This window comes from Sorex araneus, chromosome 8 (genome assembly GCF_027595985.1).
Source record: "Sorex araneus isolate mSorAra2 chromosome 8, mSorAra2.pri, whole genome shotgun sequence".
In the NCBI taxonomy this organism is placed as follows: domain Eukaryota; kingdom Metazoa; phylum Chordata; class Mammalia; order Eulipotyphla; family Soricidae; genus Sorex; species Sorex araneus.
In genome coordinates, this window is record NC_073309.1 from 53,712,743 (window position 1) to 53,735,782 (window position 23,040).

At 59.1% G+C, this 23,040-nt stretch overlaps 2 protein-coding genes across 2 annotated transcripts; both read left to right on the forward strand.

The window, feature by feature from the left end:
- The first annotated feature begins 1,533 nt into the window (after window positions 1-1,533).
- On the forward strand, window positions 1,534-6,741 carry LOC101550538 (myeloid cell surface antigen CD33-like). Its single transcript, XM_004619774.2, has 7 exons — window positions 1,534-1,593; window positions 4,112-4,166; window positions 4,234-4,635; window positions 4,716-4,994; window positions 5,134-5,172; window positions 6,430-6,549; window positions 6,644-6,741. The coding sequence occupies exons 1-7, from the start codon at window positions 1,534-1,536 to the stop codon at window positions 6,739-6,741; spliced, it is 1,053 nt and encodes a 350-aa protein (XP_004619831.2).
- Window positions 6,742-12,040: 5,299 nt separating this feature from the next.
- Window positions 12,041-17,149, forward strand: LOC129406768 (cytoplasmic tRNA 2-thiolation protein 1). The gene is made up of 3 exons (XM_055145410.1): window positions 12,041-12,175; window positions 13,558-14,093; window positions 14,874-17,149. Exons 2-3 carry the CDS (start codon window positions 13,586-13,588, stop codon window positions 15,428-15,430), a joined length of 1,065 nt encoding a protein of 354 aa, XP_055001385.1. The 5' UTR covers window positions 12,041-12,175; window positions 13,558-13,585; the 3' UTR covers window positions 15,431-17,149.
- Window positions 17,150-23,040: the final 5,891 nt, after the last annotated feature.

Below are 23,040 nucleotides of genomic sequence, written 5' to 3' on the forward strand. Positions count from 1 at the left end.
TCCAGCCCTGGAACATTGGTGAAAAATATTATTTCTGGGGGGGCACGGATGTCATGTGGTGATGCTCAGGGCTTATTCCTGGTGGGCTCAAGGACCCTGCAGGGTGCCAGGAATCGAGCCCAGGTTAGTCGCACTCAAGGTAAATGCCTTAACCACTGTACTATTGATTACTTCAGCATAAGTGATGAAATTTTAAATGCAGCGGAGTCCTGACAACCTTCTTGGGTCCCTGTATGGGAGAAACCCCTCACCTTGGTTACATTCAACTATAATGGGGGACCAGGCAGGTGAGAATCACAGCAAGTCTGATCTCGGTCTAATCCTTGAGGGGGTGTGGGTTGAGAGGGTGAGTGGCAGGAGCCTGCAGTCAGCTCTGAAGAAGGGCTTGGACTAGAAAAGTCATCCTCACCACACCCCTGCAATATGATTGGTCACCATCCCCTACCTGCCATTCCTCTGTGGAGTGAGCAACCTTGGGGCTGAGTAACGGGCATCCAAACAGTGAGTGGAGGAAGAGGCTGGGCTGGGCAGGAGGGGGATACCAGCAACCCTGACACCTGTGGGCGAGCAGCAGAGGGGTCCCTAGCTGGCAGGAGCGGGAGTCTCCATGCACCCCACACTAGGGTGCCTTCTGGTGCAGCTGTGGGGAGGGCAGGAATCTCACTGGCAGGGGCTGGAGTAATGGCACAGCGGGAAGGGCATGGCTAGCCTGGCATGCGGCCACTGGGGTTTGACCCCTGGCATCCCAGAGGCTCCCCGGAGCAGTACCAGGAGTGATTTCTGAGTGCAAAAATCTGATCTGCTGATCAAAGAAAGTGTCTGGTCTCTGGGGACCTCCGTGTCCTGGCCTGAGACTCAGACCAGACTGAGTAATAAGAGCAACAGCAGCGCAGGGAAGCTGCAGCATGAGGCAATAGCGCATGTGTGCTCAAGATGGGAGCGGGGAGGGGAGAAGGAGGGGGCAGAGAGAGCCCCAGGCTCTGGCCAGTCGCAGACCCTCATGCTCGCTGCTCCTCCTGCTCTTCTTTGCTCTTGTGGTGTCTGAGCTGGGGACAGCCAGTACAGGTGACACGATTCAAACCAGCTGGGGCTGCTGGAGAGAGTGAATCCTGAAACGTGGATGCTTTTAGCTTATTTGGGGGCCACACCTGGTGATGCTCAAGGCTCACCCCTGGCTCTGCACTTGGGGATAGCTCCCAAAGGGCTTGGGGAACATCTGGGGTGCTGGGAATCAAACTTGGGTCTGCACGTGCAAGACCAGCGCTCTTCCGGCCGTGCTGTCCCTCCAGTCCTGGTCGTTTTGTTTTGTTGCATTTGCGGGCCACACCCAGCAATGTTTAGGGCTTACTCCTGGCTCTGCTCTCAGGAATTACTCCTGGCAGTGCTCGGGGGACCATATGGGGTGCCGGGGACCAAACCCAGATTGACTGCGTGCAAGGCAAATGCCCTCCCCAATGCCCTATCGATCCAGCCCCCACCCCTGTCATTTTCTGGATCCTCTGCCATGACTCTGCCTCAGTTCTGTCCCCAACAATGGGTCAATCGGGGTGCGCCGAGGTGGGACAGGCGGACTCGCAGATGCTCCTGCGCATGGTGATGCAGGAGGCCTAGAGGCGCCTGGCGTGAGTCCAGACTCCCAAGGAGGACCTGGGCCCACAGGCAGCAGGAGGGCTGAAGGGACATCCTGGTCCCATCCTAGAGGGAGCCCGGGTGGGGAACGTGGTTCTGGTGGTCACAGACTCAGCTGCTTCTTGTCCTCTTGCCCTACCGATGCCCGTGACCACCGCCCACGAAGGCCAGGGGTGCGGGGTGCATGGTGGAATCTAGATCCAGTGCCCAAGGGACCTGAGTGGTCCGGGTGACAGGCAGGAAGCTGAGGGGTGGCAACGTGCACCCCAGCATTCCGGGACTCCGCCCACCCATTGTCTAGGACAGAGGCGCTTCAGGAGGTCTGAATGTGGAGAGCCACACTCATGGCCGCCTTTCTCTGACAGTGAAGGGGCTTTGTTTGAGCTCTGCCCGAAGTCTGAGGGAGGGACAGGCCCTGGTCCCTTCTCACAGAGGAGGAGCCGAAGGAGGGAGGCCTTCAAGCGCCGAGGAGGACACACACACCGTCCAGGAGGTGAGTAGGAGGGTGTCTCGATGCCACATCACACCCATACCTCCTCCAGGAAGGCCCTGGGGATTTCCACCAGTCAGAGCTGAATTGTCACTGTCCTCTTGAGCAAACAGAGTGTTCCCCATCACTGCTGACCCAGTGGGTCTGTTTCTTCAGACCAGACTCTCTTCTCTGCTCGCTGGTGGTTGACACAAGTCCTGAGCTCCTTCCCTCCTCTTCTCGCCCATCTCTCTCCACCCTAACCCTCGCCCCTACCTCCATCTCTCCCACATGCACAAGCATGTCCAGACCCGTCACTTTGCCCCGGCCCCAACAGTGCTGCTGCCAGCCAGTGTCTCTGCTCTGCGGCCCCCACCCCGCCCGCTCCTCTCACGCCTCGTGTTGGAGCCTCTGCACGTGCTGTTCCTCCTCCTCAGACACCCCCGGCCCCAGGACCCGCGCCCCACTCCTGGCTCCAAGTCAGTTTTTCCTCTAGGCGTGCCGGAGGCGAAGAGTGATGATGGCGCTGGAGCTCTAGGACAGCAGGGGGGCGTTGGCCTTGTGTGCAGTCAGCCTGGGTGCCACCTCAGCATCCCACGGGGCCCCCCAAGTGCAAAACATCATCGTAGGACAGCTGAACCCTGTGTCCCCCGGCAAGCAGGAGAGACAAGTCCTGAGGAATAACCCTGGCCAGACTGTTCGGGGAGGACTCTGACTGGGGGGAGGACAAGTCCTGCAGGGAATCGGGGGGGGGGGGCACACAGACTCCTCCCTGGCGGTTGCAGGGAGCTACTGGAGCCGAAGTAGCGGGGATCAGCCAGGCCGGGTGGGCAGGAAGAGTGAAGGGCGAGGGCTGCTGTCGGAAGCAGGGTGCGGGGTATTGGGCCGTGTGGAGGTGGCAGGTGAGGCCCCCAGGCCAGCTCGGCCACCTGGAGGCTGGAGAGAGCCAGGGCATGAGGGACTCTCAGTGACAGCCACCGGCTGCTAGGCAACCTGAGACTTGGGAACCCAGGGGGCAGGGGAGGGTGTGGAGGATGAGGGGGAGAGTGGGGAGTGTGGTCGTGTCGCACTAGGGGTTTCCCGGTGAGGCTGATGCTCTCCCTGGGCTCCTGGTGTTTGTTTTGTGTTTTGGGGAAGTACAGCCGGTGATGCTCAGGGCTGACTCCTGGCTCTGTGCTCTTGAATCATTTCTGGTGGGGCTCAAGAAACCACAGGGGGTGCCGGAGATTGAACCTGGGTCTGCCACCATGCAAAGCCGCTGCTCCCCGCTGTGCCATGGCTCCCACCCCCTCCCCAGCCTCGTGGGAAGAAGGAGCAGTGACCAGACTCGAGGGTCCTCTTGGGAAACTGTTGGTTCTGTCTCCCAAACTTCTGGACCCAGCGTGAGCGTGAAAGAGTGGCTGAGACAGTCTCTGCTCTCTCCCCCAGCACGCCAGAGCGGGGGAGACTTGAGTAAGGGAACTGGGACCACCCAGTGCAAATGCCGAGACTCAGCTCTGAGCACCACCAGGTATGATCCCCAAACCAAAAGACTGCAGGGGCAGCAGACAGGGCTCTCGCCTTGCACACAGTCAATCCAGCCTCGATCCCCGGCATCCCACACGGTCCTCATCATCCCTGAGCACTGCTAGGGGTGGCCCCCAAACAAAATCAAAAGCCCTTGGAGGGCTGGGGGAGGCTGCACACCACCAGCAAGCAGGGTGACCGCCTTGGCGGGACAGCACCTCAGAGGGACACTGCCCTGCGTCCCTGTGTCGGGACCTGGTGGTGAGGGTGCAGCACGGGGCTGCAGGGAAGTCCTGGGGGCCGAGCCAGACCCAGGCTCTGTTCTTGTCACTCCCGTGGGGTGCTTGTGAGGGGTCGGGGAACCGTGGATGCCTCATCTCTGCACTCAGGAGGGGAGGGCTGAGCACCCTCCTCTGTGAAAGACTCAAACTCCAGTGCTCAGCTCCTCTCGGCCCCCGTGGGCCGCCCACTGCCCTGACACACTCTCCTCCCCTTTTCCCTTCCCAGGGACCCCAGAGCCGCCCCTCGGCCATACTGCTGCTGCTTGTCTTGCTGTGGCCTGGTGAGTGGGGCTCAGGGAGGGGCCCCTGGGGGCCCGGCTGGGCTGATGTCCAAACCCCCCGCCCCAGGTTCGCAGGCTCCGTATGACAGGTTCTGGATAGACATGGAGCGGAACGTGACAGTGGCGCCCCGAATGTCCTTCTACATTCCCTGCCGAGTCTACCACCCTGCATCCTGGAAGGGGAAGCCAAAGGCGAAGGGGCCACGCATGCCGGTCATCTACAGTTACTGGTTCCGCGAAAGCACGAACGAGAAGAAGGACAAGCTCGTGGCCGCCAGAGAAGGCGACAGACAGGTGGCGGAGGAGGACAAGAGTCGCTTTGAAATAATCGGGAGCCCCGTTCAGAACGACTGCTCCCTGATCATCCGGAACCCCAGGAAGCAGGACGAAGGCTCTTATTTCTACCAGCTACTCAGGATAACTCATAGATACAGCTTCAAGTGGCGCCCCATCTATATCCACGTGTCAGGTGGGGGGGCAGGGCCTGGGAAGTCCCGCTCTCCTGGTGGGTGTTCTCAGACTCCCCTCCCGACCCCTCCTCCCCCTCAGACACCTTCGTAGCCCCAGACATCTTCCTGCCGGCGACACTGCACCCCGGCGTCCCCAGCAACCTGGTGTGCTCCGTGCCCTGGGTCACAGCGTGGGAGACATCCCTGATCATCTTGTGGAATTCGGCAGCCCTCGCCACACTGGGCCCCCGCACCAACACTTCCTCGGTGCTCACCCTCACCCCCATGATCAAGGACGACGGCTCCATCCTCAGCTGCCAGGTCTACTTCCCTGAGAGCGGCCTGACTGTGCAGAAGATAGTCAGGATCCAAGTCAGCTGTGAGCAGGGGCCTGGAAGGGGGCGGGGGCCTGACTGGGCAGGGGGGTGGTTGAGGTCACAGCCCCGGTCTTCAGGTGTTTCAGGTTTGGGAGGCTGTGGGGTGCCTCAGATCACCCCTGTTCCTCTCTCCCTCCCCAGGTGACCCCAACAACCCAGAACAATGCTACAAAGCCTCAGGTAGGCGGGAGCTGTGGGAAGGTCCCTTCCCAGGTTCAGAATTGGGCTGCAGTGCTCAGATGGGAAGATGCGGTGGGATCCCCAAGTCCTGCCCCTGAAATTGTCTTTGTCCCCCTGTTGAGGTGGGGAGATCTTCCAGTGCTCAGAAGGTCCGGGACCTCCCCCCTTAACCCCCGTGATTTCTTTTTCTTTCTTTCTTTCTTTCTTTCTTTCTTTCTTTCTTTCTTTCTTTCTTTCTTTCTTTCTTTCTTTCTTTCTTTCTTTCTTTTTTTTTTCTTTTCAGTTTTTGGGCCCCACCTGGTGGTGCTCAGGGCTTACTCCTGGCTCAACACTCAGGGGTCATGCCTGGCAGTGCTTAGGGGACCCCATGGGGTGCTGGGGATTGATCCTGGGTCAACTGCACGCAAGGCGAGTGTCCTCCTCACTGTCCTATGGTGATGATTCTTAGCCCCAAATGCAGTACAAGTGTCCTGGGACGCGATGCCACCAGGTCTGGAGCTGGTCTCTGGGCTGTCCTCGGTGATGCTCGGGGGTCTGTGGTGCTAGAACCTGAAGCTGGGTTGGTACCGGCACACTGAAGTACAGTTCCAACAGTCTCAACTCTGGCCTAGCAGACGGCCCTCCTCTTCCTCCTGCCCCTCCCCAGTGAGGCTCTGATGTTCTGAGACAATTCCTAGTGGACTTGGCGTCTCACGGCAAAAGGACAGGAAGGCAACGAGGTCCCATGTCCCCCACATGCACGACCCCTCCTTGTCCCACCCATGGCTGCACCGACACCTCCCCTAAAGCCCCACCTGACACGCGGGCTCTTGCTCGGGGCCACATGCTCTTTGGGTCTCAGCAAACGTGCTATGTCAGGAGCACATCACTGCAGTGTTAGATGGGTCACGGCACTGCCCGAGTCCTCTGCGCTGTGCCCCCCCCCCCGTCCCCCACACTCGCCCACACCCCATTGCTGATGGCATCTATTCTGGCCCCAGGATAGTGGTACTTAGGGCCAGGGTTATGATCTCTGAGTTAGAACTGGGCGGCAGGACACTTGGCCACACAGAATCAGGGAACTTCTAAAATCTGACCTGGAGCTCTGAGTGCCACCGTCCCCGGGGCCCCTCTGGAGGTGGAGAGAGAACCTCGACCCGATTCCTCCATCAGGAGAGATGAGAGGCCTGGGGCAGGGAGGGGCCCCTGTCCCACTGCCGTCGTCTGCTGCCCCCTCTGACGCCCATGGGCTGCAGGCCTCGCTGTCTCACGCAACAGGCCCAGATCCGCCTCAGAGATGCCCCCTGAATAGCCCTGGAGATGGACTTTGCCCGCCACAGAGGCGTGGGGACAACCGAGACCTGGGGGAATTCGAAGTCCTGTCACCACTGCGAGCAGGTAGCGGCAGAGCCTGGGGGGAGGGTGGCCCTGGCTTTGGGCTGGCAGGAGGGGACCGCACACTGGGGCTCCCCCGAGCCCCCCTTGTCCACAGACTCCGAAGCCTTGCTGGACGTGATAGAAGGAAGCCTGGTGGGAGTCACCGTCACGATTCTGCTCGCCTCTCTGCTCTACTTCATCTACTGCACGTGAGGCCACCGTGGGAGTGGGCGGGGCCACGTGCGTGGCGGGGGGGGGGGGGGGGTGTCCTGGCCGCGGGAATCCACGGGCACGCCCATCCAGGCTCCGGGGGTGGGGTCACAACACGCCCCAATCACAGTCCGACCTCAAGGTGATCCTGAACCAAGACCCTGATGTCCTCTAGGGGAACAGAGGCAGAGAAAAAGGAAAAGGAGGCTGGGGAGACCAGTCCAGGGCCAGCACTCACGGTGAGGAACCCGGGCACCCACGCCAGGGACAAGCTCACTGGGCTCCCGTCGGGGAGGGGGTCGCTTTTATTACATTTTGGGTTCAGTGAGGCCCATGGGACAAGAGAACACTGGCGGTTTGAGCCGGGCAAGCAAGGCTCGGAGCAGCCTACCCTGTTGGAACAGGACTGGGCGGGCAGGGGGCTGGGCGAGCTGGGGTCTGGGGAGGTTGACGGGCAGGCCTGCTGGCCAATCCTCACCTTCCCTGGCAGGGCAGCGGGTCAGACCTTGAGGTCCCCTTATTCGGCTGTGGGATGGATCCGGCTCATGCCCACTGTACTGTCTCTCCGGCCCCTGCTTTCCTTTCTCTTTGTCACCATTCTCACAAACCAAAGGAATCCACAGGGGGATCCCTGGGCCAGGGGGCTGCACTGTCAGCAGCCTGGCCAGGGTGGCTTGGTCTGCAGGGGACACACACCGGTTTCACCGGACCCTGCGTCCCTGGAGTCTGCACTCTCCGCGCACACCCGGTCGGAAGTGAGCTCCACTTAGGACACCCGACTGGTGTCAGATAATTCCTCTGTCTGGGAAAGGAAATCCTGTTTCAGTGGACCAGCTCAAGAAGTTGGGATGTAAGGAGTGCCCAGTAGATGTGCCTAAGCGATATCACTGCTGATCTTATTCATCATCATCATCCCGTTGATCGTCAAATTTCTCGAGCCGTCTCAGTAACGTCTCCATTCATCCTAGCCCTGAGATTTTAGAAGCCTCTTTCTACTTATCCTTCCCAATGATGCCACATCGGAGGCTCTTTCGGGGTAGAGGGAATGAGACCCAGCTTGTTACTGGTTTTGGCATATTAATACACCATGGGGACCTTGCGAGGCTCTTCCATGTGGGCAGGAACCCCCCGGTAGTTTGCCAGGTTCTCCTAGAGGGAGTAGGCTATAAGATATCGCAAGGCCGCGAAGCTTCCGGGAGCTTGCTTTTAAGTTTTATTATTTTATCTTATTATTTTTAAAATTTATTTTGGTTTTGGAGGGTCACACACAGCGGTGTTCAGGGCTTTCTCCTGGCTCTGTGCTCAGGGATCACTCCTGGCAGGGTTTGGGGAACCACATGGGATGCCAGGGATAGAACCCAGGTCAGTCGCATGCCAGTTAAGTGCCCTACCTGCTATACTATCTCTCAGACCCATCACTGCTGACTTGGACAAACACGGATGTGGTTGTCTGGTGGTGGTGGAGATGTTGGCTGCAGAGAGCTCAAGAGAGATGGGGGGAGAGTAAGTGTGATGGCGTGCACTGTGCAGCGATGCATGGCAAAGAGGCGATTGTTCACAAACACCTTTCTGTGTGTCCATTGACAGGTCCCTGGAAGAGCCCAGCGAGCAGGGCTTGATGTTCAGGAGCTGTGCTGACCTAGGAAACACATCACCTCCTTAGGCTTAGAGCTTCCCCTGTGACACAGCAGATCCCCGCTGAGGTCTGTGTGAGTGCTCATAGCACTAACACAGCAGAGGCATGCTGCTCCCGGGGTACCTGAAGACTTTAGGGAATATGGAATTAAAAGAGAATAGAATGAGAAAACATGCCATCAAGACAAGCTCACTCTATATGCTGTCTCCCCACGTTCTCGGACTGGAGCGATGGCTCAGCAGGGAGAGCGTTTGCCTTGCACACAGCCAACCCGGGTTTGGTCCCCAGCACCCCATATGGTCCCCTGAGCACTGCCAGGAGTAACTCCTGAGAGCAGAGCCAGGAGTAAGCCCTAAGCACCACTGGGTGTGGCCCTCAAATGAAACAAAACAAAAGGACCAGGACTGGGGGGACAGCACAGCGGGAAGGGCGCTGGCCTTGCACGAGCAGACCCAAGTTTGAGTGATCCCCAAGTACAGAGCCAGGGGTGAGCCTTGAGCATTGGCAGGTGTGGGCCCCAAATAAGCAAAAAGCACCCACATTTCAGGATTCACTCTCTCCAGCAGCCCCAGCTCCTGTGGGTTTGAATCGTGTCACCTGTACTGGCTGTCCCCAGCTCAGACACCACAAGAGCAAACGAGAGCAGCAGGAGCAGCGAGCACGAGGGTCTGTGACTGGCCAGAGCCTGGGGCTCTCTCTGCCCCCTCCCCCGCCCCCCCCCCCCCGTCCCGAACACACATGCGCTATCACCTCATGCTGCAGCTTCCCTGCGCTGCTGTTGCTCTTATTACTCAGTCTGGTCTGAGTCTCAGGCCAGGACACGGAGGTCCCCAGAGACCAGACACTTTCTTTGATCAGCAGATCAGATTTTTGCACTCAGAAATCACTCCTGGTACTGCTCCGGGGAGCCTCTGGGATGCCAGGGGTCAAACCCCAGTGGCCGCATGCCAGGCTAGCCATGCCCTTCCCACTGTGCCATTACTCCAGCCCCTGCCAGTGAGATTCCTGCCCTCCCCACAGCTGCACCAGAAGGCACCCTAGTGTGGGGTGCATGGAGACTCCCGCTCCTGCCAGCTAGGGACCCCTCTGCTGCTCGCCCACAGGTGTCAGGGTTGCTGGTATCCCCCTCCTGCCCAGCCCAGCCTCTTCCTCCACTCACTGTTCGGATGCCCGTTACTCAGCCCCAAGGTTGCTCACTCCACAGAGGAATGGCAGGTAGGGGATGGTGACCAATCATATTGCAGGGGTGTGGTGAGGATGACTTTTCTAGTCCAAGCCCTTCTTCAGAGCTGACTGCAGGCTCCTGCCACTCACCCTCTCAACCCATACCCCCTCAAGGATTAGACAAAGATCAGAGGGTTGCCTAGCTGGGAACTTCCGGCTGCTTCTCCCAGAAGGGAGCATAAAATGAGGCCCCTGTGACCATGCCACCGGACTCTGCACCAGGCTGTTTTCACTCGGGGTGCTCCAGAGGGGGGTGGGAGAGAGCCCTCCCTGCCCCAAGGGACCCAGCCCCCGAAGCCGACCTCCACTACCCAACCACCGCCACGCTCCAGGCCGCTTTCCACGCACTTGGGCTGAGTGTACATATGAGTGAACATATGAGTGAACATATTTCTGGACCGCACGGCCATGTGACGCATCATAAGACACTCCCTACCCATTTGCCATAATTACCAGACCATATTTTATGGGGTTCAGAAAGTAGGCAACAAATCATAGAGGAAAAAAAAATATATGTCTCTCGGAGAGCCCAGCAAGCACCGAGAATATTCGCCTGCAAGGCAGAGCCTGGCAAGCTACCTGTGGCGTATTTGATATTCCAAAAACAGTAACAAGAACGGATCTCATTCCCCTGACCCTGAAAGAGCCTCCAATACAGCAGTGTTAGGAAAGATGAGTAAAGAGAGGCTGCTAAAATCTCATGGCTGGGACGAATGGAGACATTACTGGCACCCACTCGAGTAAATCGATGAACAACAGGATGACAGTGATACAGTGATGCAGTGAACACTCTGTGGGAAAGCTGAAGGTTACAAGTGGAGCGAGCTACGTTATCTGCTATTCTGCTTTGCAGCTGTGTATGCAGGTAGTTCCTTGAATTCTCTCAGGAATGAGAATGTGGCTCTGGCCTGGCCAAGGCCCATCAGGTGCAGCCTTCCCTTCTGCCTTACAGGGTCAGTCAGTGGGACATGGCACTCCCGCATGCCCTGTTTCTCCCCTGCTCACTCCCTTCTCAGGGAAAGCAAACGGGCTACCAAGGCCAGTCCCCAACATGGGCCCAGCATGGAAGGGACTGGCTCCAACCCTGCCCAGCCGGAGGGAAGGAGGGCGTGGGCTGGACGGGGTTTGGGCTGCTGTCACTCCTGCAGGACTCCTTAAGAGCCCTGGGCATTAGGCACTTGGATTCTTGCTCAGAGTCAATTCACTTCTGTCATGTCAGCCCATGTATTGTGTCTCATGTTTGTGCCCAAGTGCAGCAAATGCAGGCTGCTTTTCGCCTACTTTAAACATTCATGTCCACAGTGATCATGGTGACTTTTCAGTACCTGTACAGGAAATCATAATGCCCAAAAGGGGGGGCAGTGGGAAGGAGTGAGGGAGGGAGGGAGGGAGGAGAGAGGGAGGGAGAGAGAGGAAAAGTTCAAGGGAGAGAGAGAGAGGAAAGAAGAGAGGGGAGAGAGAGTGGAGAGAGAGGAGGGAGAGGAGAGAGAGAGAGTACCTACCATAAAGGCAGACCGGAGGTGGAGGGTGGAAGGAGGGAAACTGGGGACATTGGTGGTGGGAAATGTTCACTGATGAAGGGATGGATGTTGGAACATTGTAAGACTTAAACCTAATCATGGATAACTGTAACTGTTCTCACAATAATTTATTTTATTATTATTACTAGCTTTTTGGGTCACATGCAGCGATGCACAGGGGTTATTCCTGACTCTGCACTCAGAAATTGCTCCTGGTGGTGCTTGGGGGACCATATGGGATGCTGGGACTCAAATCCGGGTCGGCCGTGTGCAAGGCAAATTCCCTACCCGCTGTGCTATTACTCCAGCCCCAATAATTTAATTTTTAAAATAATATATTTTTCTTTTTGGGTCACACCCAGTGATGTACAGGGGTTACTCCTGGCTCATGCACTGAGGAATTACTCCTGGCGGTGCTGGGGACCATATGGAATGCTGGAAATCGAACCCGGGTTGGCCGCATGCAAGGCAAACGCCCTACCCGCTGTACTATCACACCAACCCCGAAATAAATTTTTTTTTAAGGTGGGCTGCTTGCAATAGGGTGTGTACGCCAGCACAATCAGCAGCGCTTTGGCGCATGCGCAGCTGTGCGCAAAGGTGTAAATGTGTGTGTGTGTGCGCGTGCGTGCGTGTGTCTGTGTATCTGCCTCTCTTACACACTTACGCCACTGCGAAGGGTAAAGTAATATGGTTTACAGCCCCTTAGAAGCCCACCGTAAGCCCAACAAACTAGCAAATCCAAATAGGCAGGTCTCAAGCCTCTGGCACAGTATTGGCGGGGGCGGGGCACCACGTGCGCAGGAGCAGAAAGGTAAACCGCGCCCGCCGTGATGGGAACAGCAGGCGGGAGCGGGGACAACAAGGGGAGGCGCAGGGGGTTCTGGGAATTGAAGGCCAAGCTCGCGCAGCAGCCGTAAGTACTGGCGCTGCCGCCGCGTGGGATCCTGGGAGTTGTAGGCACATGGCCCTTGTGCGGAGTGTAGTTTCCGGAATCACTTCCGCGTGCCAGCTTCCGCGTGACTGTATAAACGTCCCGTCCCCGACTTCTGGCTAGGTGAGTATTTGTCCCGTGGCGGCTGGGCTCATGGGCTCCCGCGTTTTTTAGAAAACTTTTTTTTATCCTGGTGCCTTGTGTTAAGGATGCTTCCGGGGGTGGTGATTGTTGTTTCTGTGATTCCTAGTCGCCTGGATCCCTCCTGTCCAGGAGTCCCGGTCCTGGCTGTGCAGACCGGCCGTGTCTTGTCCTCCCACTCCACTCCCCGCGCCGGTCAGCTTCGATTATTTTCCTCCCCGCCGCCTCCAGTTGGCACATCCGGAGACCCCGATTCTTTGCCGGACCCTGTGCCCTGGCCGGAGGGTGAGGCGCATGCTCCCTCCCTGTAACGGAGCTTGGAGCCCGAGCGTGGTCAGCTGGGCGCTGTTGTCCCTGCCATCTTGCAGATGAACTCAGCCAGCGCCCAAGAGGGCTCAGAGGGTGGGCGTGAGCACTGCAGAGCTGAGCGAAGGCTCTGTGGGAACCCAGGTGGGTCCTCGGAGCACCCTCCCATGGACACCCACTGGGCAGCACAGTCCAGGCGGCCTCCAGGAGACCAAGTTGGGCATCTTGGAGAACCAGGAATTGGAGAGAGGGAATCCAGGGAGAATGAAGTTAGGTCTGGGAGAGAAAATAGGACCAGGGGGAGCCAGTGGCAGGCGAGGAACCAACCGGCTGAACCAGCGGGCTGAGAACCGGGGCAGAGCAGGCACCAGGAAACAGGTGTCTTCTTGGGGTACTGAAGCCTGGGGCAAGGGGTCCAAATGGCATAGGTTCTCGTGAGGCCCCTACTGAAGACAGTGTCACATCACCCCTACAGCCCCAGAGGGAACCGTAGGCTGCCCTTCCTGCCGTCTTTCCCCGAGAGACAAGCCCCTGGGCCCTCTAGTCCTGACATTTTTCTTTTTGGGGAGGGGTCCACACTGGGTGATGCACAGGGCTTACTACTGGCTCTGCACTCAGGAGTTACACCTGGTGGTGCTCGGGGCACCATATGGGGTGCCAAGGAGTGAACCCGGGGTGGCTGCACGCATGCAAGGCAAGCACCCTTCCCAGTCGTACTGTCACTGGGACTGGTCCCCAGTGTAGTTGCGGCACCTCTCAGACTCTGAATTGCCCTGTGATCAGGGCTATGGAAGGAGAAAGTGAATCCGTTCCCCAAAACAAGATCTGAGCTCAATCTGGGTGTGACCTGCCTGTCATTACCCTTGATGGGTGAGACAAGGAGGCAGAAGCCCCAGTCTACCATGTGGGGCCCACGTGTCAAACTCTCACCACTGCGCCTCGAAGAATTCTGTTCATTGGCTCCACGCTGGTCTATTCCTAGGCAGGGAGCTCCTACACCCGTCCCCACCCCCAAGCCCGGAATCCCCTAGAACCCGCCCCCCTCTCTCCCGGTTCAGGAGGAGCTGCTGCAGCCAGGACCCCGCGATGCCAGCTCCGCAGTGCGCCTCCTGCCAGCAGGCACGCGCCGCCCTGCGCCGCCCGCGCTCGGGGCAGGCGCTGTGCAGCGGCTGCTTCTGCACCGCCTTTGAGGCCGAGGTGCTGCACACGGTGACCAAGGGCCAGCTGCTGCCCGCCGGCGCCGTGGTGGCCGTGGGCGCGTCGGGGGGCAAGGACTCCACCGTTCTGGCGCACGTGCTGCGCGAGCTGGCGCCGAGGCTGGGCATCACGCTGCAGCTGGTGGCGGTGGACGAGGGCATCGGCGGCTACCGGGACGCGGCGCTGGCGGCCGTCCGCGAGCAGGCGGCGCTCTGGGAGCTGCCGCTCACCGTCGTGGCCTACGCGGACCTGTTCGGGGGCTGGACCATGGACGACGTGGCCCGCAGCACGGCCGGCACCGGCCGCAGCCGCGCCTGCTGCACCTTCTGCGGGGTGCTGCGGCGCAGGGCGCTGGAGGAGGGGGCACGCCGCGTGGGAGCCACACACATCGTGACCGGTGAGCGCAGGCGCAGGGCGCCCGCTGGGAGAAGAAGCAAGAGCGGGGAGCACTCTGTGGGGACAACTTTGGGGTTAGGGTGAAGAACCATCTAAGGAGCCAGTCCAGACCGACGGGCAGAATGGGGGTGCCGCGGTGGGCAGAGAAGTGCTGAGACCCGGGATCCTCCGGTCACAAGTGGGGTACCCGAGGCTCAGAGAAGGAGGTAGAGCCTGTCCATATGCACAGCCACTCCCCCTCTTTCCAAACACCACCAGCACCCCAGACGCCTTCCCTGCGGGGTTGCGGGGCCCTGTGGACGGTGTGCAAGCACTTAATGTCTTTGATTTTGTGACTGTCAGGGCTGATTCCTGACTGCACTCAGGAATTATTCCCGACAGGGCTCCAGGGACCCTATGGGGTGCGGGGGTCTAGCCCTGGTCACCCGTATGCGAGGCAAGCCGCCCTCTCTCTGTACTCTCTCTCCAGACCTTAGCTGTGAGCACTTTGAAGGGAGTCCTCATGTGGTCTAGGGTGCACAACTACTCATTCCAAAATGCAGGGGCCACAGCACAGGGTGGGTTGGCTCAATTGGAACCAACTGCGCCCCCAGATGACTCAAGGGGACCCCAGTTAGGTAGGTCCCCCACGTTTCTCCCTCCTGGGCCCATTGTCAACCTGCACCCGGCTGCTCTGCAGTGCTGGTTGCTGCCCCGGTCAGGGACCGGCTCCCCCCACTCTCTGGGTCTCGGTGGGGGTCCCTGCCCCGTGCCCGCTCACCTGCTCCGTGCCTCTCCGCAGGTCACAACGCAGACGACATGGCCGAGACAGTGCTCATGAACTTCCTGCGCGGGGACACGGGGCGGCTGGCCCGCGGCGGGGTGCTGGGCTCCCCTGGCGAGGGGGGCGCCCTGCCGCGCTGCCGGCCCCTGCAGCTGGCCTCGCAGAAGGAGGTGGTGCTGTACGCGCATTTCCGCCGCCTGCGCTACTTCTCCGAGGAGTGCGTGTACGCGCCCGAGGCCTTCCGCGGCCACGCGCGCCGCCTGCTCAAGATGCTGGAGGCCGCGCGGCCATCGGCGGTGCTGGACCTGGTGCACTCGGCCGAGCGCCTGGCGCTGGCCCCCGCCGCGCGCCCCCCGCCCCCCGGCGCCTGCACGCGCTGCGGGGCGCTGGCCAGCCGCGCGCTCTGCCAGGCCTGCGCCCTGCTGGACGGCCTCAACCGCGGCCGGCCCCGCCTGGCCATCGGCAAGGGCCGTCGGGGGCTGGACGAGGAGGGGCTGCCCGAGCCAGAGCCCGAGTCCAAGCCCGAACCCAAGCCCGAGCCCGCCCTGGCCTCCCTGGCCCAGCTCACCTTCTAGGGGCCCCGGCGCGCACCTGCGATGGGACGAGGGGACCCTGGACGTGGCCGTGGGAATAGCTCGAAGGCGGGAGGGGACCCCACGGAAGCTGGAGCTTGGGAAGCACCCTTGGTCCTTCTGCACTGTTGCATCAAGCTTCCAATCTTGGGGTGTCCAAGCAACTTAAGCTTCGGCCACTGGGGGGAGCTGGACTTCAAGGAATGTGTAAGCCTGGCCCCTTCCTGACCCAAGAGGGGACTGGGTATTTGAAGTCACCCCCACTTACACAACTCCTGGCCGTCCTAGGCTGGTGGCCTCTTCATCAGAAATGCCCTGCTCAGATTCTCCAGGGTCCTAGCAGTCCCCCGGATTCTCCCCTCACCCATCCATCCTCCCAGCCCAGGGCTGAGAACTGCCCTCATGTAAACACACCCAGGCCCACCTCCGAGGGAGGGCACTGCCAGGTGTCCTGCCTGCTGGTGGCAGGGGTGATCAAGGGTTTGCCCATTCGTTCAACACTTTTCTTTTCCTGGTACCATCTCTGTTCCCAGCACTGGGACGTGCTTGGTGCTAGGATCACAGCCCCTAGCAGACAAAAGCCCTGTCCCAGTGAAGTGAACAGACAGTAAGCAAATAAATAGATCCTGTTTCTCGGTGGCATCAAATGAAAAGAAAGTAGATTGGAGCCAGAGATCGCTCAAAAACTCTAGCGGGCACTCTGCAGGCAGGAGGCCTGAGTTCCCATCTGCACTCACAGTGGACTCCCAGCTCTGCTAGAAATGAGGCGGGTGTGGGCGCACACACACACACACACACACACACACACACACACACACACACACACACACACGGAAGGAAGAGCAAGCTGAGGGGCAGGGCTCCAGAAGCAGGCAGAGAGCCAGTTCCTAGGGTCCAGGGCGGGGTCCATCAGGCAGAGACCTGAGTGAAGCAGAGGCAGAAACGCAACAGGCCATTTGGGAGGTGCTTAGGGAAAGCAAAAGTAGAAGTTTTGAGGGGAGCAGGTAAGACAGAAGCAAGACGAATTTGACTAAAGAGCGAGTTACCAGAGAACCTGGGAACAAAGGGAAGGATCCTGGGGGTTCCCTCCCCCACAATCACTCCAGCTGCAGTGCCGAGACTGACCAGCAGGGGCGCAAGACCCCAGGGTTAGTGAGGTGAGGCTTTTACTGGGGACAGGTCTGGGTCTATCCCCCCAGGGAGCCTAATAGTGCCACGGGCCGGGCTCTCATTCCCCGTGTTATGAAGGATGAACCTAGTGACTCGAAGGCTTGGATTGGAGACTGCACAGCGAAATGGCAGCAACAACAAAAACTGGCTCAGAGAGGTGCAGTGCCTTGCCCAGGATCGCACAGCAGCACAACACCTTTGCCCTTCAGTTGTGCCATCTGAGGTTGCATTTTCTTTGAGACTTAGAACCATACAGTAGGGATCAAAATTTAAATATTCCCAGTGGCCACTGATCCCTTCCACAGTGGCCCTGGTTCAGTCCCAGCACCGCCACCTGGGGTCCCTCCTGAGCACAGGGCCAGGATAAACCCTGAGTACCCCTGGTGGAAAAAGAAAAAAAAAATCCCCTTAAATTCTAATAGCCATAGATGGGCAGGGGGGTGGAAATGGTGGATGAAATTCTGGATTCACACTCGTTTATCCAAAATGCCCTTGTTCTCGTATGTAGTCAGTATTATTCTAGTATGTAATAAATATATTAAGACATTTTAATGAGATGTTTGATTCCTAGCTTTTGGGGGGGAGGTGCGGGTTCCTTGAAGGGATGCGCTCGGGGGCTGGGGGCACTGTGAAGTCCGTGCATCCGGGGACGCCCACTCTGCTCTCCGCCCGGCCACCCACGACTAGGAGCCAGGATCTGGCAGAGACCCAGGTGCCCTAACGAACTGGGGACCCCCGCCCCCAGGAGCACTGTGCGTGTCTCTCATGCAAGGTGGCGTGCAGGGGAAAGGGAGGCAGGAGCTGGCTCGGAGCTGGAGGTGGGCAGCCCACACCCAGCCCGGGATGGGGCGCAGCACCAGGAGGGCAGCCAGCAGGGTTGGGGGGTCAGGTCCCGGGTGCAGGGCCAGAGGGCGCCCCGATCAGCGCCACCCTGGGCCCCCAACTGACCCTGGAGATGGTCAGGGGGAGCCCTAGCCTCTCTGCCGGGTCCCTGCCCCTCGACAGGACGTGGCAGTGGGGCAAGGCCCAGGCATAGGGACCCGCAGGGCCCGCAGGGAAATCAAATCCGGGCGGCCCCACACCAGGTCATAGTCTTAATAGGATCCAGTTTCTGCTTAAAGAAAAGTGGGGGAGCACCGGACACGGAGCCCGATGGGCTGATGGCTGGAGCCCTGGGATTCCAGGCCCCCCACTTTAATGGACCCCCATGAGGAGCAACTCTGCAGCATGGAAAGCCCCAAACCCAGCCAAATAAAGTATGTTTGGCCACCCTGGAACCATGAGGGGGTTCAGGCGCTGAGGCCTGTCCAGTGGAGCGACACGGACAGGGCAGGGTGAGAGGGGAGACGGCACAGAGCACCTGTAAGAAGTGCCAGGGAGGGGTGCAAGCAAGGGGCACCCAGGATCGCCCCAGACTAAGCCCCACCAATGAGGGGGGCTTCAGCAATGTTAGTGGGACAGAGCTCCCACCCAAAGGAGCTAGAGACGGCTCGGGGTCCCAGGCCAGGCTGAGGGGACCCGCACACGGCAGACAGTGCGGGCACTTCTGGCAATGGCCCCCATGGACCTGGGTAACGGACGTGGGAGACGGCTGGGGTTTGCCACTCACTCAGGGGCTCACGTTGGGCACCCACCTCATTCCTCTCCCTTTCCACATCATGCAACAGGAGGCTCAGGCATATGGGGGTGTGGCACATTGCGGATGGGGGGGTAACAATGCACCAAAGCACAGCTGATCAGAGGCCCCAGAGACACTCATAGTACCAGGTCCCCCCTCCCTCGGGTGCCTGTCCCGTGGCGCTCACTCGCACCCCACCCAGAAGCCCAGGGAGGGCTGTACAGCAGAAGCAAGGACAGTCAGCCGGGGCGGGGAGCCCTGGGGGGACTGAAGCCTCAGCGTGCACCCCCATTCTCTCCGCATCCTCACCCATTCCCAGGGGTGCAACCTGGCCCTGGATCTCTGTGGAAGCTCTGCCCTGTAATCACAGATCCCGCCCCCCCATGCCATTCTCCGGAGCTGCTGGACCACCTCTCTTCCACCTCAGAGACACGCTGACACCCCCCAATCCCCTGCAAGCAGTTCTGCAGACACACAACGTACCCAGCCACCCGAGCACCTGCACCACCCACTGCCCGAAATTCAGCCCTGCCCGCTCCTGGGTCTCCAGGTCCCCAACCCAACCCGAGCCCAGCCCAGCCTCCCACTGCACACAAGGGGCTCCTGAAATTCCTGAAGGCCAAGTTCTCGGGCGGCCCCGCCTACCCAGTGCCCCTCGGGCTGAGCCAGGCCCAGGCCAGCAGAGCCCCACTTCCTGCCCAGCCCGCACCTGAAGCTGCGCCTGCTCTTCTTGCTTCCTTCCCGGGACAATGGAGGCCTCTGACCTTTTGTCTGGGTGCTAATCCCACCGCTCTCGCAAGGCACCGGCGACCCCTTTGTTCCTCGGCCTCCACCCCCAGCGGTGGCTCAGAACCTCCGCCCGCCTTGGGCAACACCCTGGCCTGGGATGCTGCCTCTTCCGCCTCGCCTGCTGCCTGCAGTTTGTTTCTCCCAGGCCCGCTGGAAGGGTCAGGACGTTCCGGGAGGAAAGAAGAGCCCACTCGAGTGCGGAGGGCGCTGGCCTCGCGTGTGGCCAACCTCGGGCTGATTCCCAGCACCCAGTCGGATCCTCTGAGCCCTGCCTGGAGTGATCCCTGAGCACAGACCCCGGACTCAGCCCTGAGCACTGCCACATGTCACCAACACCCTCCCCCACCCCCCAAATTAAAAAGGTGTTGCGGGGGCCACAGGAATGGCTGAAAGGGCTGAGTCCGTTTTTCAGGTTCAATCCCCAGCATGGAGAACGGTGCAACCCGGCCCAAACACTGGGCCCGGGGAGCCCGGGCCAGCCCCCACGCACAGCTGGAGCGTCCACCACCCCCGAGACAAACCAGATCACTTCTGGGAGCAGAGAGGAGAGTCGAGGGTTTGGGGGGATGCTCTCAGGCCAGGCCTCTGCTCGCTCAGCCTCTCGGTTTGTGTGCCACAACCCGGCTTTCCTCAACCCCCGCCCCCTCCATTGTCCCCGCCACACTGGCCCCTCCTTTTCACCATGTGCTGTCCCCTCCGCAGGGACAGATTCTTCCCCTTCCTCCAGGTCTGCGTCAAAGGCATCTTGGGGACACCCAAGGGGAAGAACACAGTGGTTTAGAGTGCCCGTCTGCAGCATAAGGTCACGAGGGGAACTCCTGGGGCTAAGACATACCAAGAACCATCCTAGCACGAACACACACACACACACACACACACACACACACACACACACGCACACTGTGAGGGGTTGCCTGCCGCCAGGGGTAGGTGGACACTGCCCAGGGGCCTAAGCCCTGGCCAGCCCTGTCACTAGAGAGATACCTGAGCACTGCCACCAGGAAGCAGTTTCTGGACATGCCAGAAGTGCGGGTCAGCCCAGAGAGCAGAGAGCACTGCAGCCCAGTGTGAGGACGCCGAGGCTAAGAGCACGGCACCCCCTGCCCCGTGAGCGTGTGCAACCTAGTGGGCGTCAAAGCCAAGGGTGTGAGCAGAATGTTTGGGTGTGGGGGTCCCCTGAAGACAAGGGGAGGAGGGAGGTAAAAAAAGAATACATGCAAGTCCCTGGGTTCGAGAGTCAGGAGAGAGCGCCGGCGGAGGCACTCGTCTTAGATGCAGACGGGCCAGGATCAGTCCCCCCACCCGTAGGGGTGAGCACAGAGCCAGGTGTCAGCCCTGAGCACCGCTGGGTGTAGCCCAAAGACCAAAAAGGAAAAAGAAAGTCAGGAAGATGGCACTTTCCTAACCCTCCATCTTTCTCATCCTCCTCAGCCCGCCACGTCCGCCTGATGTGCAGCTCACGAGACTTTTCCCCCACGCCATCCCGAAAAGGAGCAGAGGTTTCTGTCTGCTGGGTCACTGGCATCACCGCCCTGCATTAGGGCCATGACCAACGTGGCTGCTCAAGTATGTGTTGACAACGGGCAGGCAGAAGGGCAGGAGGAATGAGGAAGTGAACCCCAGTAAGGAGTTCTAGGGTCAACACATACTTGTCCATGGGGACACTGGGATGTGATTCAGCCACGGGAAGGAAGGGCGGTTCTCTGCCTCCCCCAGCCCCCACTCCGTTTCCAACAGGCCAGCTCGGGTTGTCCCAGCAAGGGAGGCAAATCCAGAAAGGAAAGGTCCCTGAGAAGTCAGGTTCAGGGGGCCAGTTAGTGGGATGCGCGTGGGGGTCAGGATGGGTAGGGGGACGGAATTCAGCTAGAGACCAGAAAGTTCTGGGGTCTGGGTTGTAGGGGTGTTAAGGTTCTGGCCTTGCATGGGACTGACCCTAATTTGATGCCCAGAACTGCACAGGGTCCCCAGGACCCCACCAGGAGTGACTTTGGGTTGCCTATTTTATTGGGGCCACACTTGGGTCATTCTGGGGTGGGGGGGTTCTGGGAATGGCACCTGGGCCTCCTGCTTGCAGGGTCAGTACCCCACCCTTTGAATGATCCCCCCAGTTCTAAATTGGACATTTCAACATATTTTTGATTTGGGTTTTTTTTTCCCCCTGAGGATGCCGTCTTGGGTCACATGCAGCTGTGCTCAGGGCCTGATCCTGGCTCTGCACTCAGGGCTCACTCCTGGTGGGGCTTGGGGGACCATATGGGATGCTGGATATTGAACCCATGCGAGCCACTGTACTATCACTTCAGCCCCTCAACATAATTTTTTGAGGGGACACACCTGGTGATGCTCAAGAGTTACCCCTGGCTCTGTGCTCAAGAATCACTCCTGGCGCAGCTCAGTATGGGATACCTGGTACCAAATCCAGGTCGGTGGCATGCAAGGCAAGAGCCCTCCCCGCTGTACTATGGCTCTGCTTTCATAGCAGTGTTGCACTGTCGTCCTGTTGTTCATCAATTTGCTTGAGCGGGCACCAGTAACATCTCCTGAGACTTGTTGTTACTTTTTTTGGCATATCAAATATGCCACGGGTAGCTTGCCAGGCTCTACCTGCGGGCAGTATACTCTCGGTAGCTTGGGTACATCCCTTTCGGATGGAGGAATGGAACCTGGGTCGGTCGTGTGCAATGCAAATGCCCTACTCGCTGTGCTATCGCTCCAGCCCCCTCTGGCTCCCGTAATGTTTTTAAAAATCAAATTAATTTGTGTGTATGGTGTGGAAGTGGGGTACAAAGGGGCCAGGGCATGGGGGCAAATGACTGAAGCTATGGAGGTGACAAGAGCTGGAAGCTTCCCCTTATGTTGGGCGCAGTGATGGGGCCATCGTAAGGTTTAGCATTGGTGGGTTGGGCAGGGGGAGGGGAGAGCTCTGGAGTTCAGGGAGAGAAAGGGGGGCTGTGTGGGCGCTTGGCATCCGGGAGTAAGGGGGACAGCACTTTGCACTCACCTGCCTTCCCTGTGGGTAAGGTCCAGGCATTTCCTCTGTGGGGGTGCCCTGCTCCCCAGGCAGTGGGTCATCACCGCCGCTGTGTCCGCCCATGAGTGTCCCCAAAGACAGGGAATTTCGGTTGAGGGTGCTATGCTGTGTGTGGAGCCCATTGTTGTTTCTGGTTTCTGCCCGGGGGTTAGTGAAGAGCTGGGGGGCGGGCGGGGGGCTAAAGGCAAGCCTAGAACTGAGGGAGCCCAGGACAAGAGAGCTTGGAAGAAGAATAGTCCAGAATCAAGAGGGCCTGTGACAGGATAATCTAGAATAGGAGAGTTTAGAACCAAGGCAACCCAGAACCAAGACTGCCCAGAGAGAAGAACCCAGAACAGAGACAGCCTAGAACCTGGAGAGTCTAGAACAACACCAGACCAGGACCAAAGTCGCCCAGAACCAGGGTGTCCCAGAACCCAGGACAATCTAGAACCAGGAGATTCCAAAACTGAAGAGAGCCTGCAACTAAAATAGCCTAAAACGTAGATAATCTAGGATCAGGGTAGTCTAGAACCAAGAGCCCGCAACCTGATAGTCTAGAGCTGAGAGAATCTAGAGCCGGGATGACCTAGAACCCAGGAGAGTCTAGAGCCAATAGCTTGCCTTGCACGGGGCCAGTCTCCAGATCCACACATGGTCCTCTGAACACTTCCAGGGTTCATTCCTGAGCCAGAGCCAGAGCCAGCCCTGAGCACAGCAAGGTGTCATCCAAAATCAAAAGCAAAAACATCAAATTCAGAATCTAGACCATAGACTAGAGCTCAGGTCCCGGCCTGATACCTAAGTCCATGAAAGCAGGGCACATGCAAAAGCCCCGCATCAAATCCAGAGCCCTTCTAAGATTTAAGACCACAACCCAGGTTCGATTCCTCTGACCCTCTCCGAGAGCCCGGCAAGCTATCTAGAGTAGCCAGCATGCACGGCAGAGCCTGGCAAGCTCCCCTTGGTGTATTCGATATGCCAAAAACATTAACAACAAGTCTCACAATGGAGACATTACTGGTG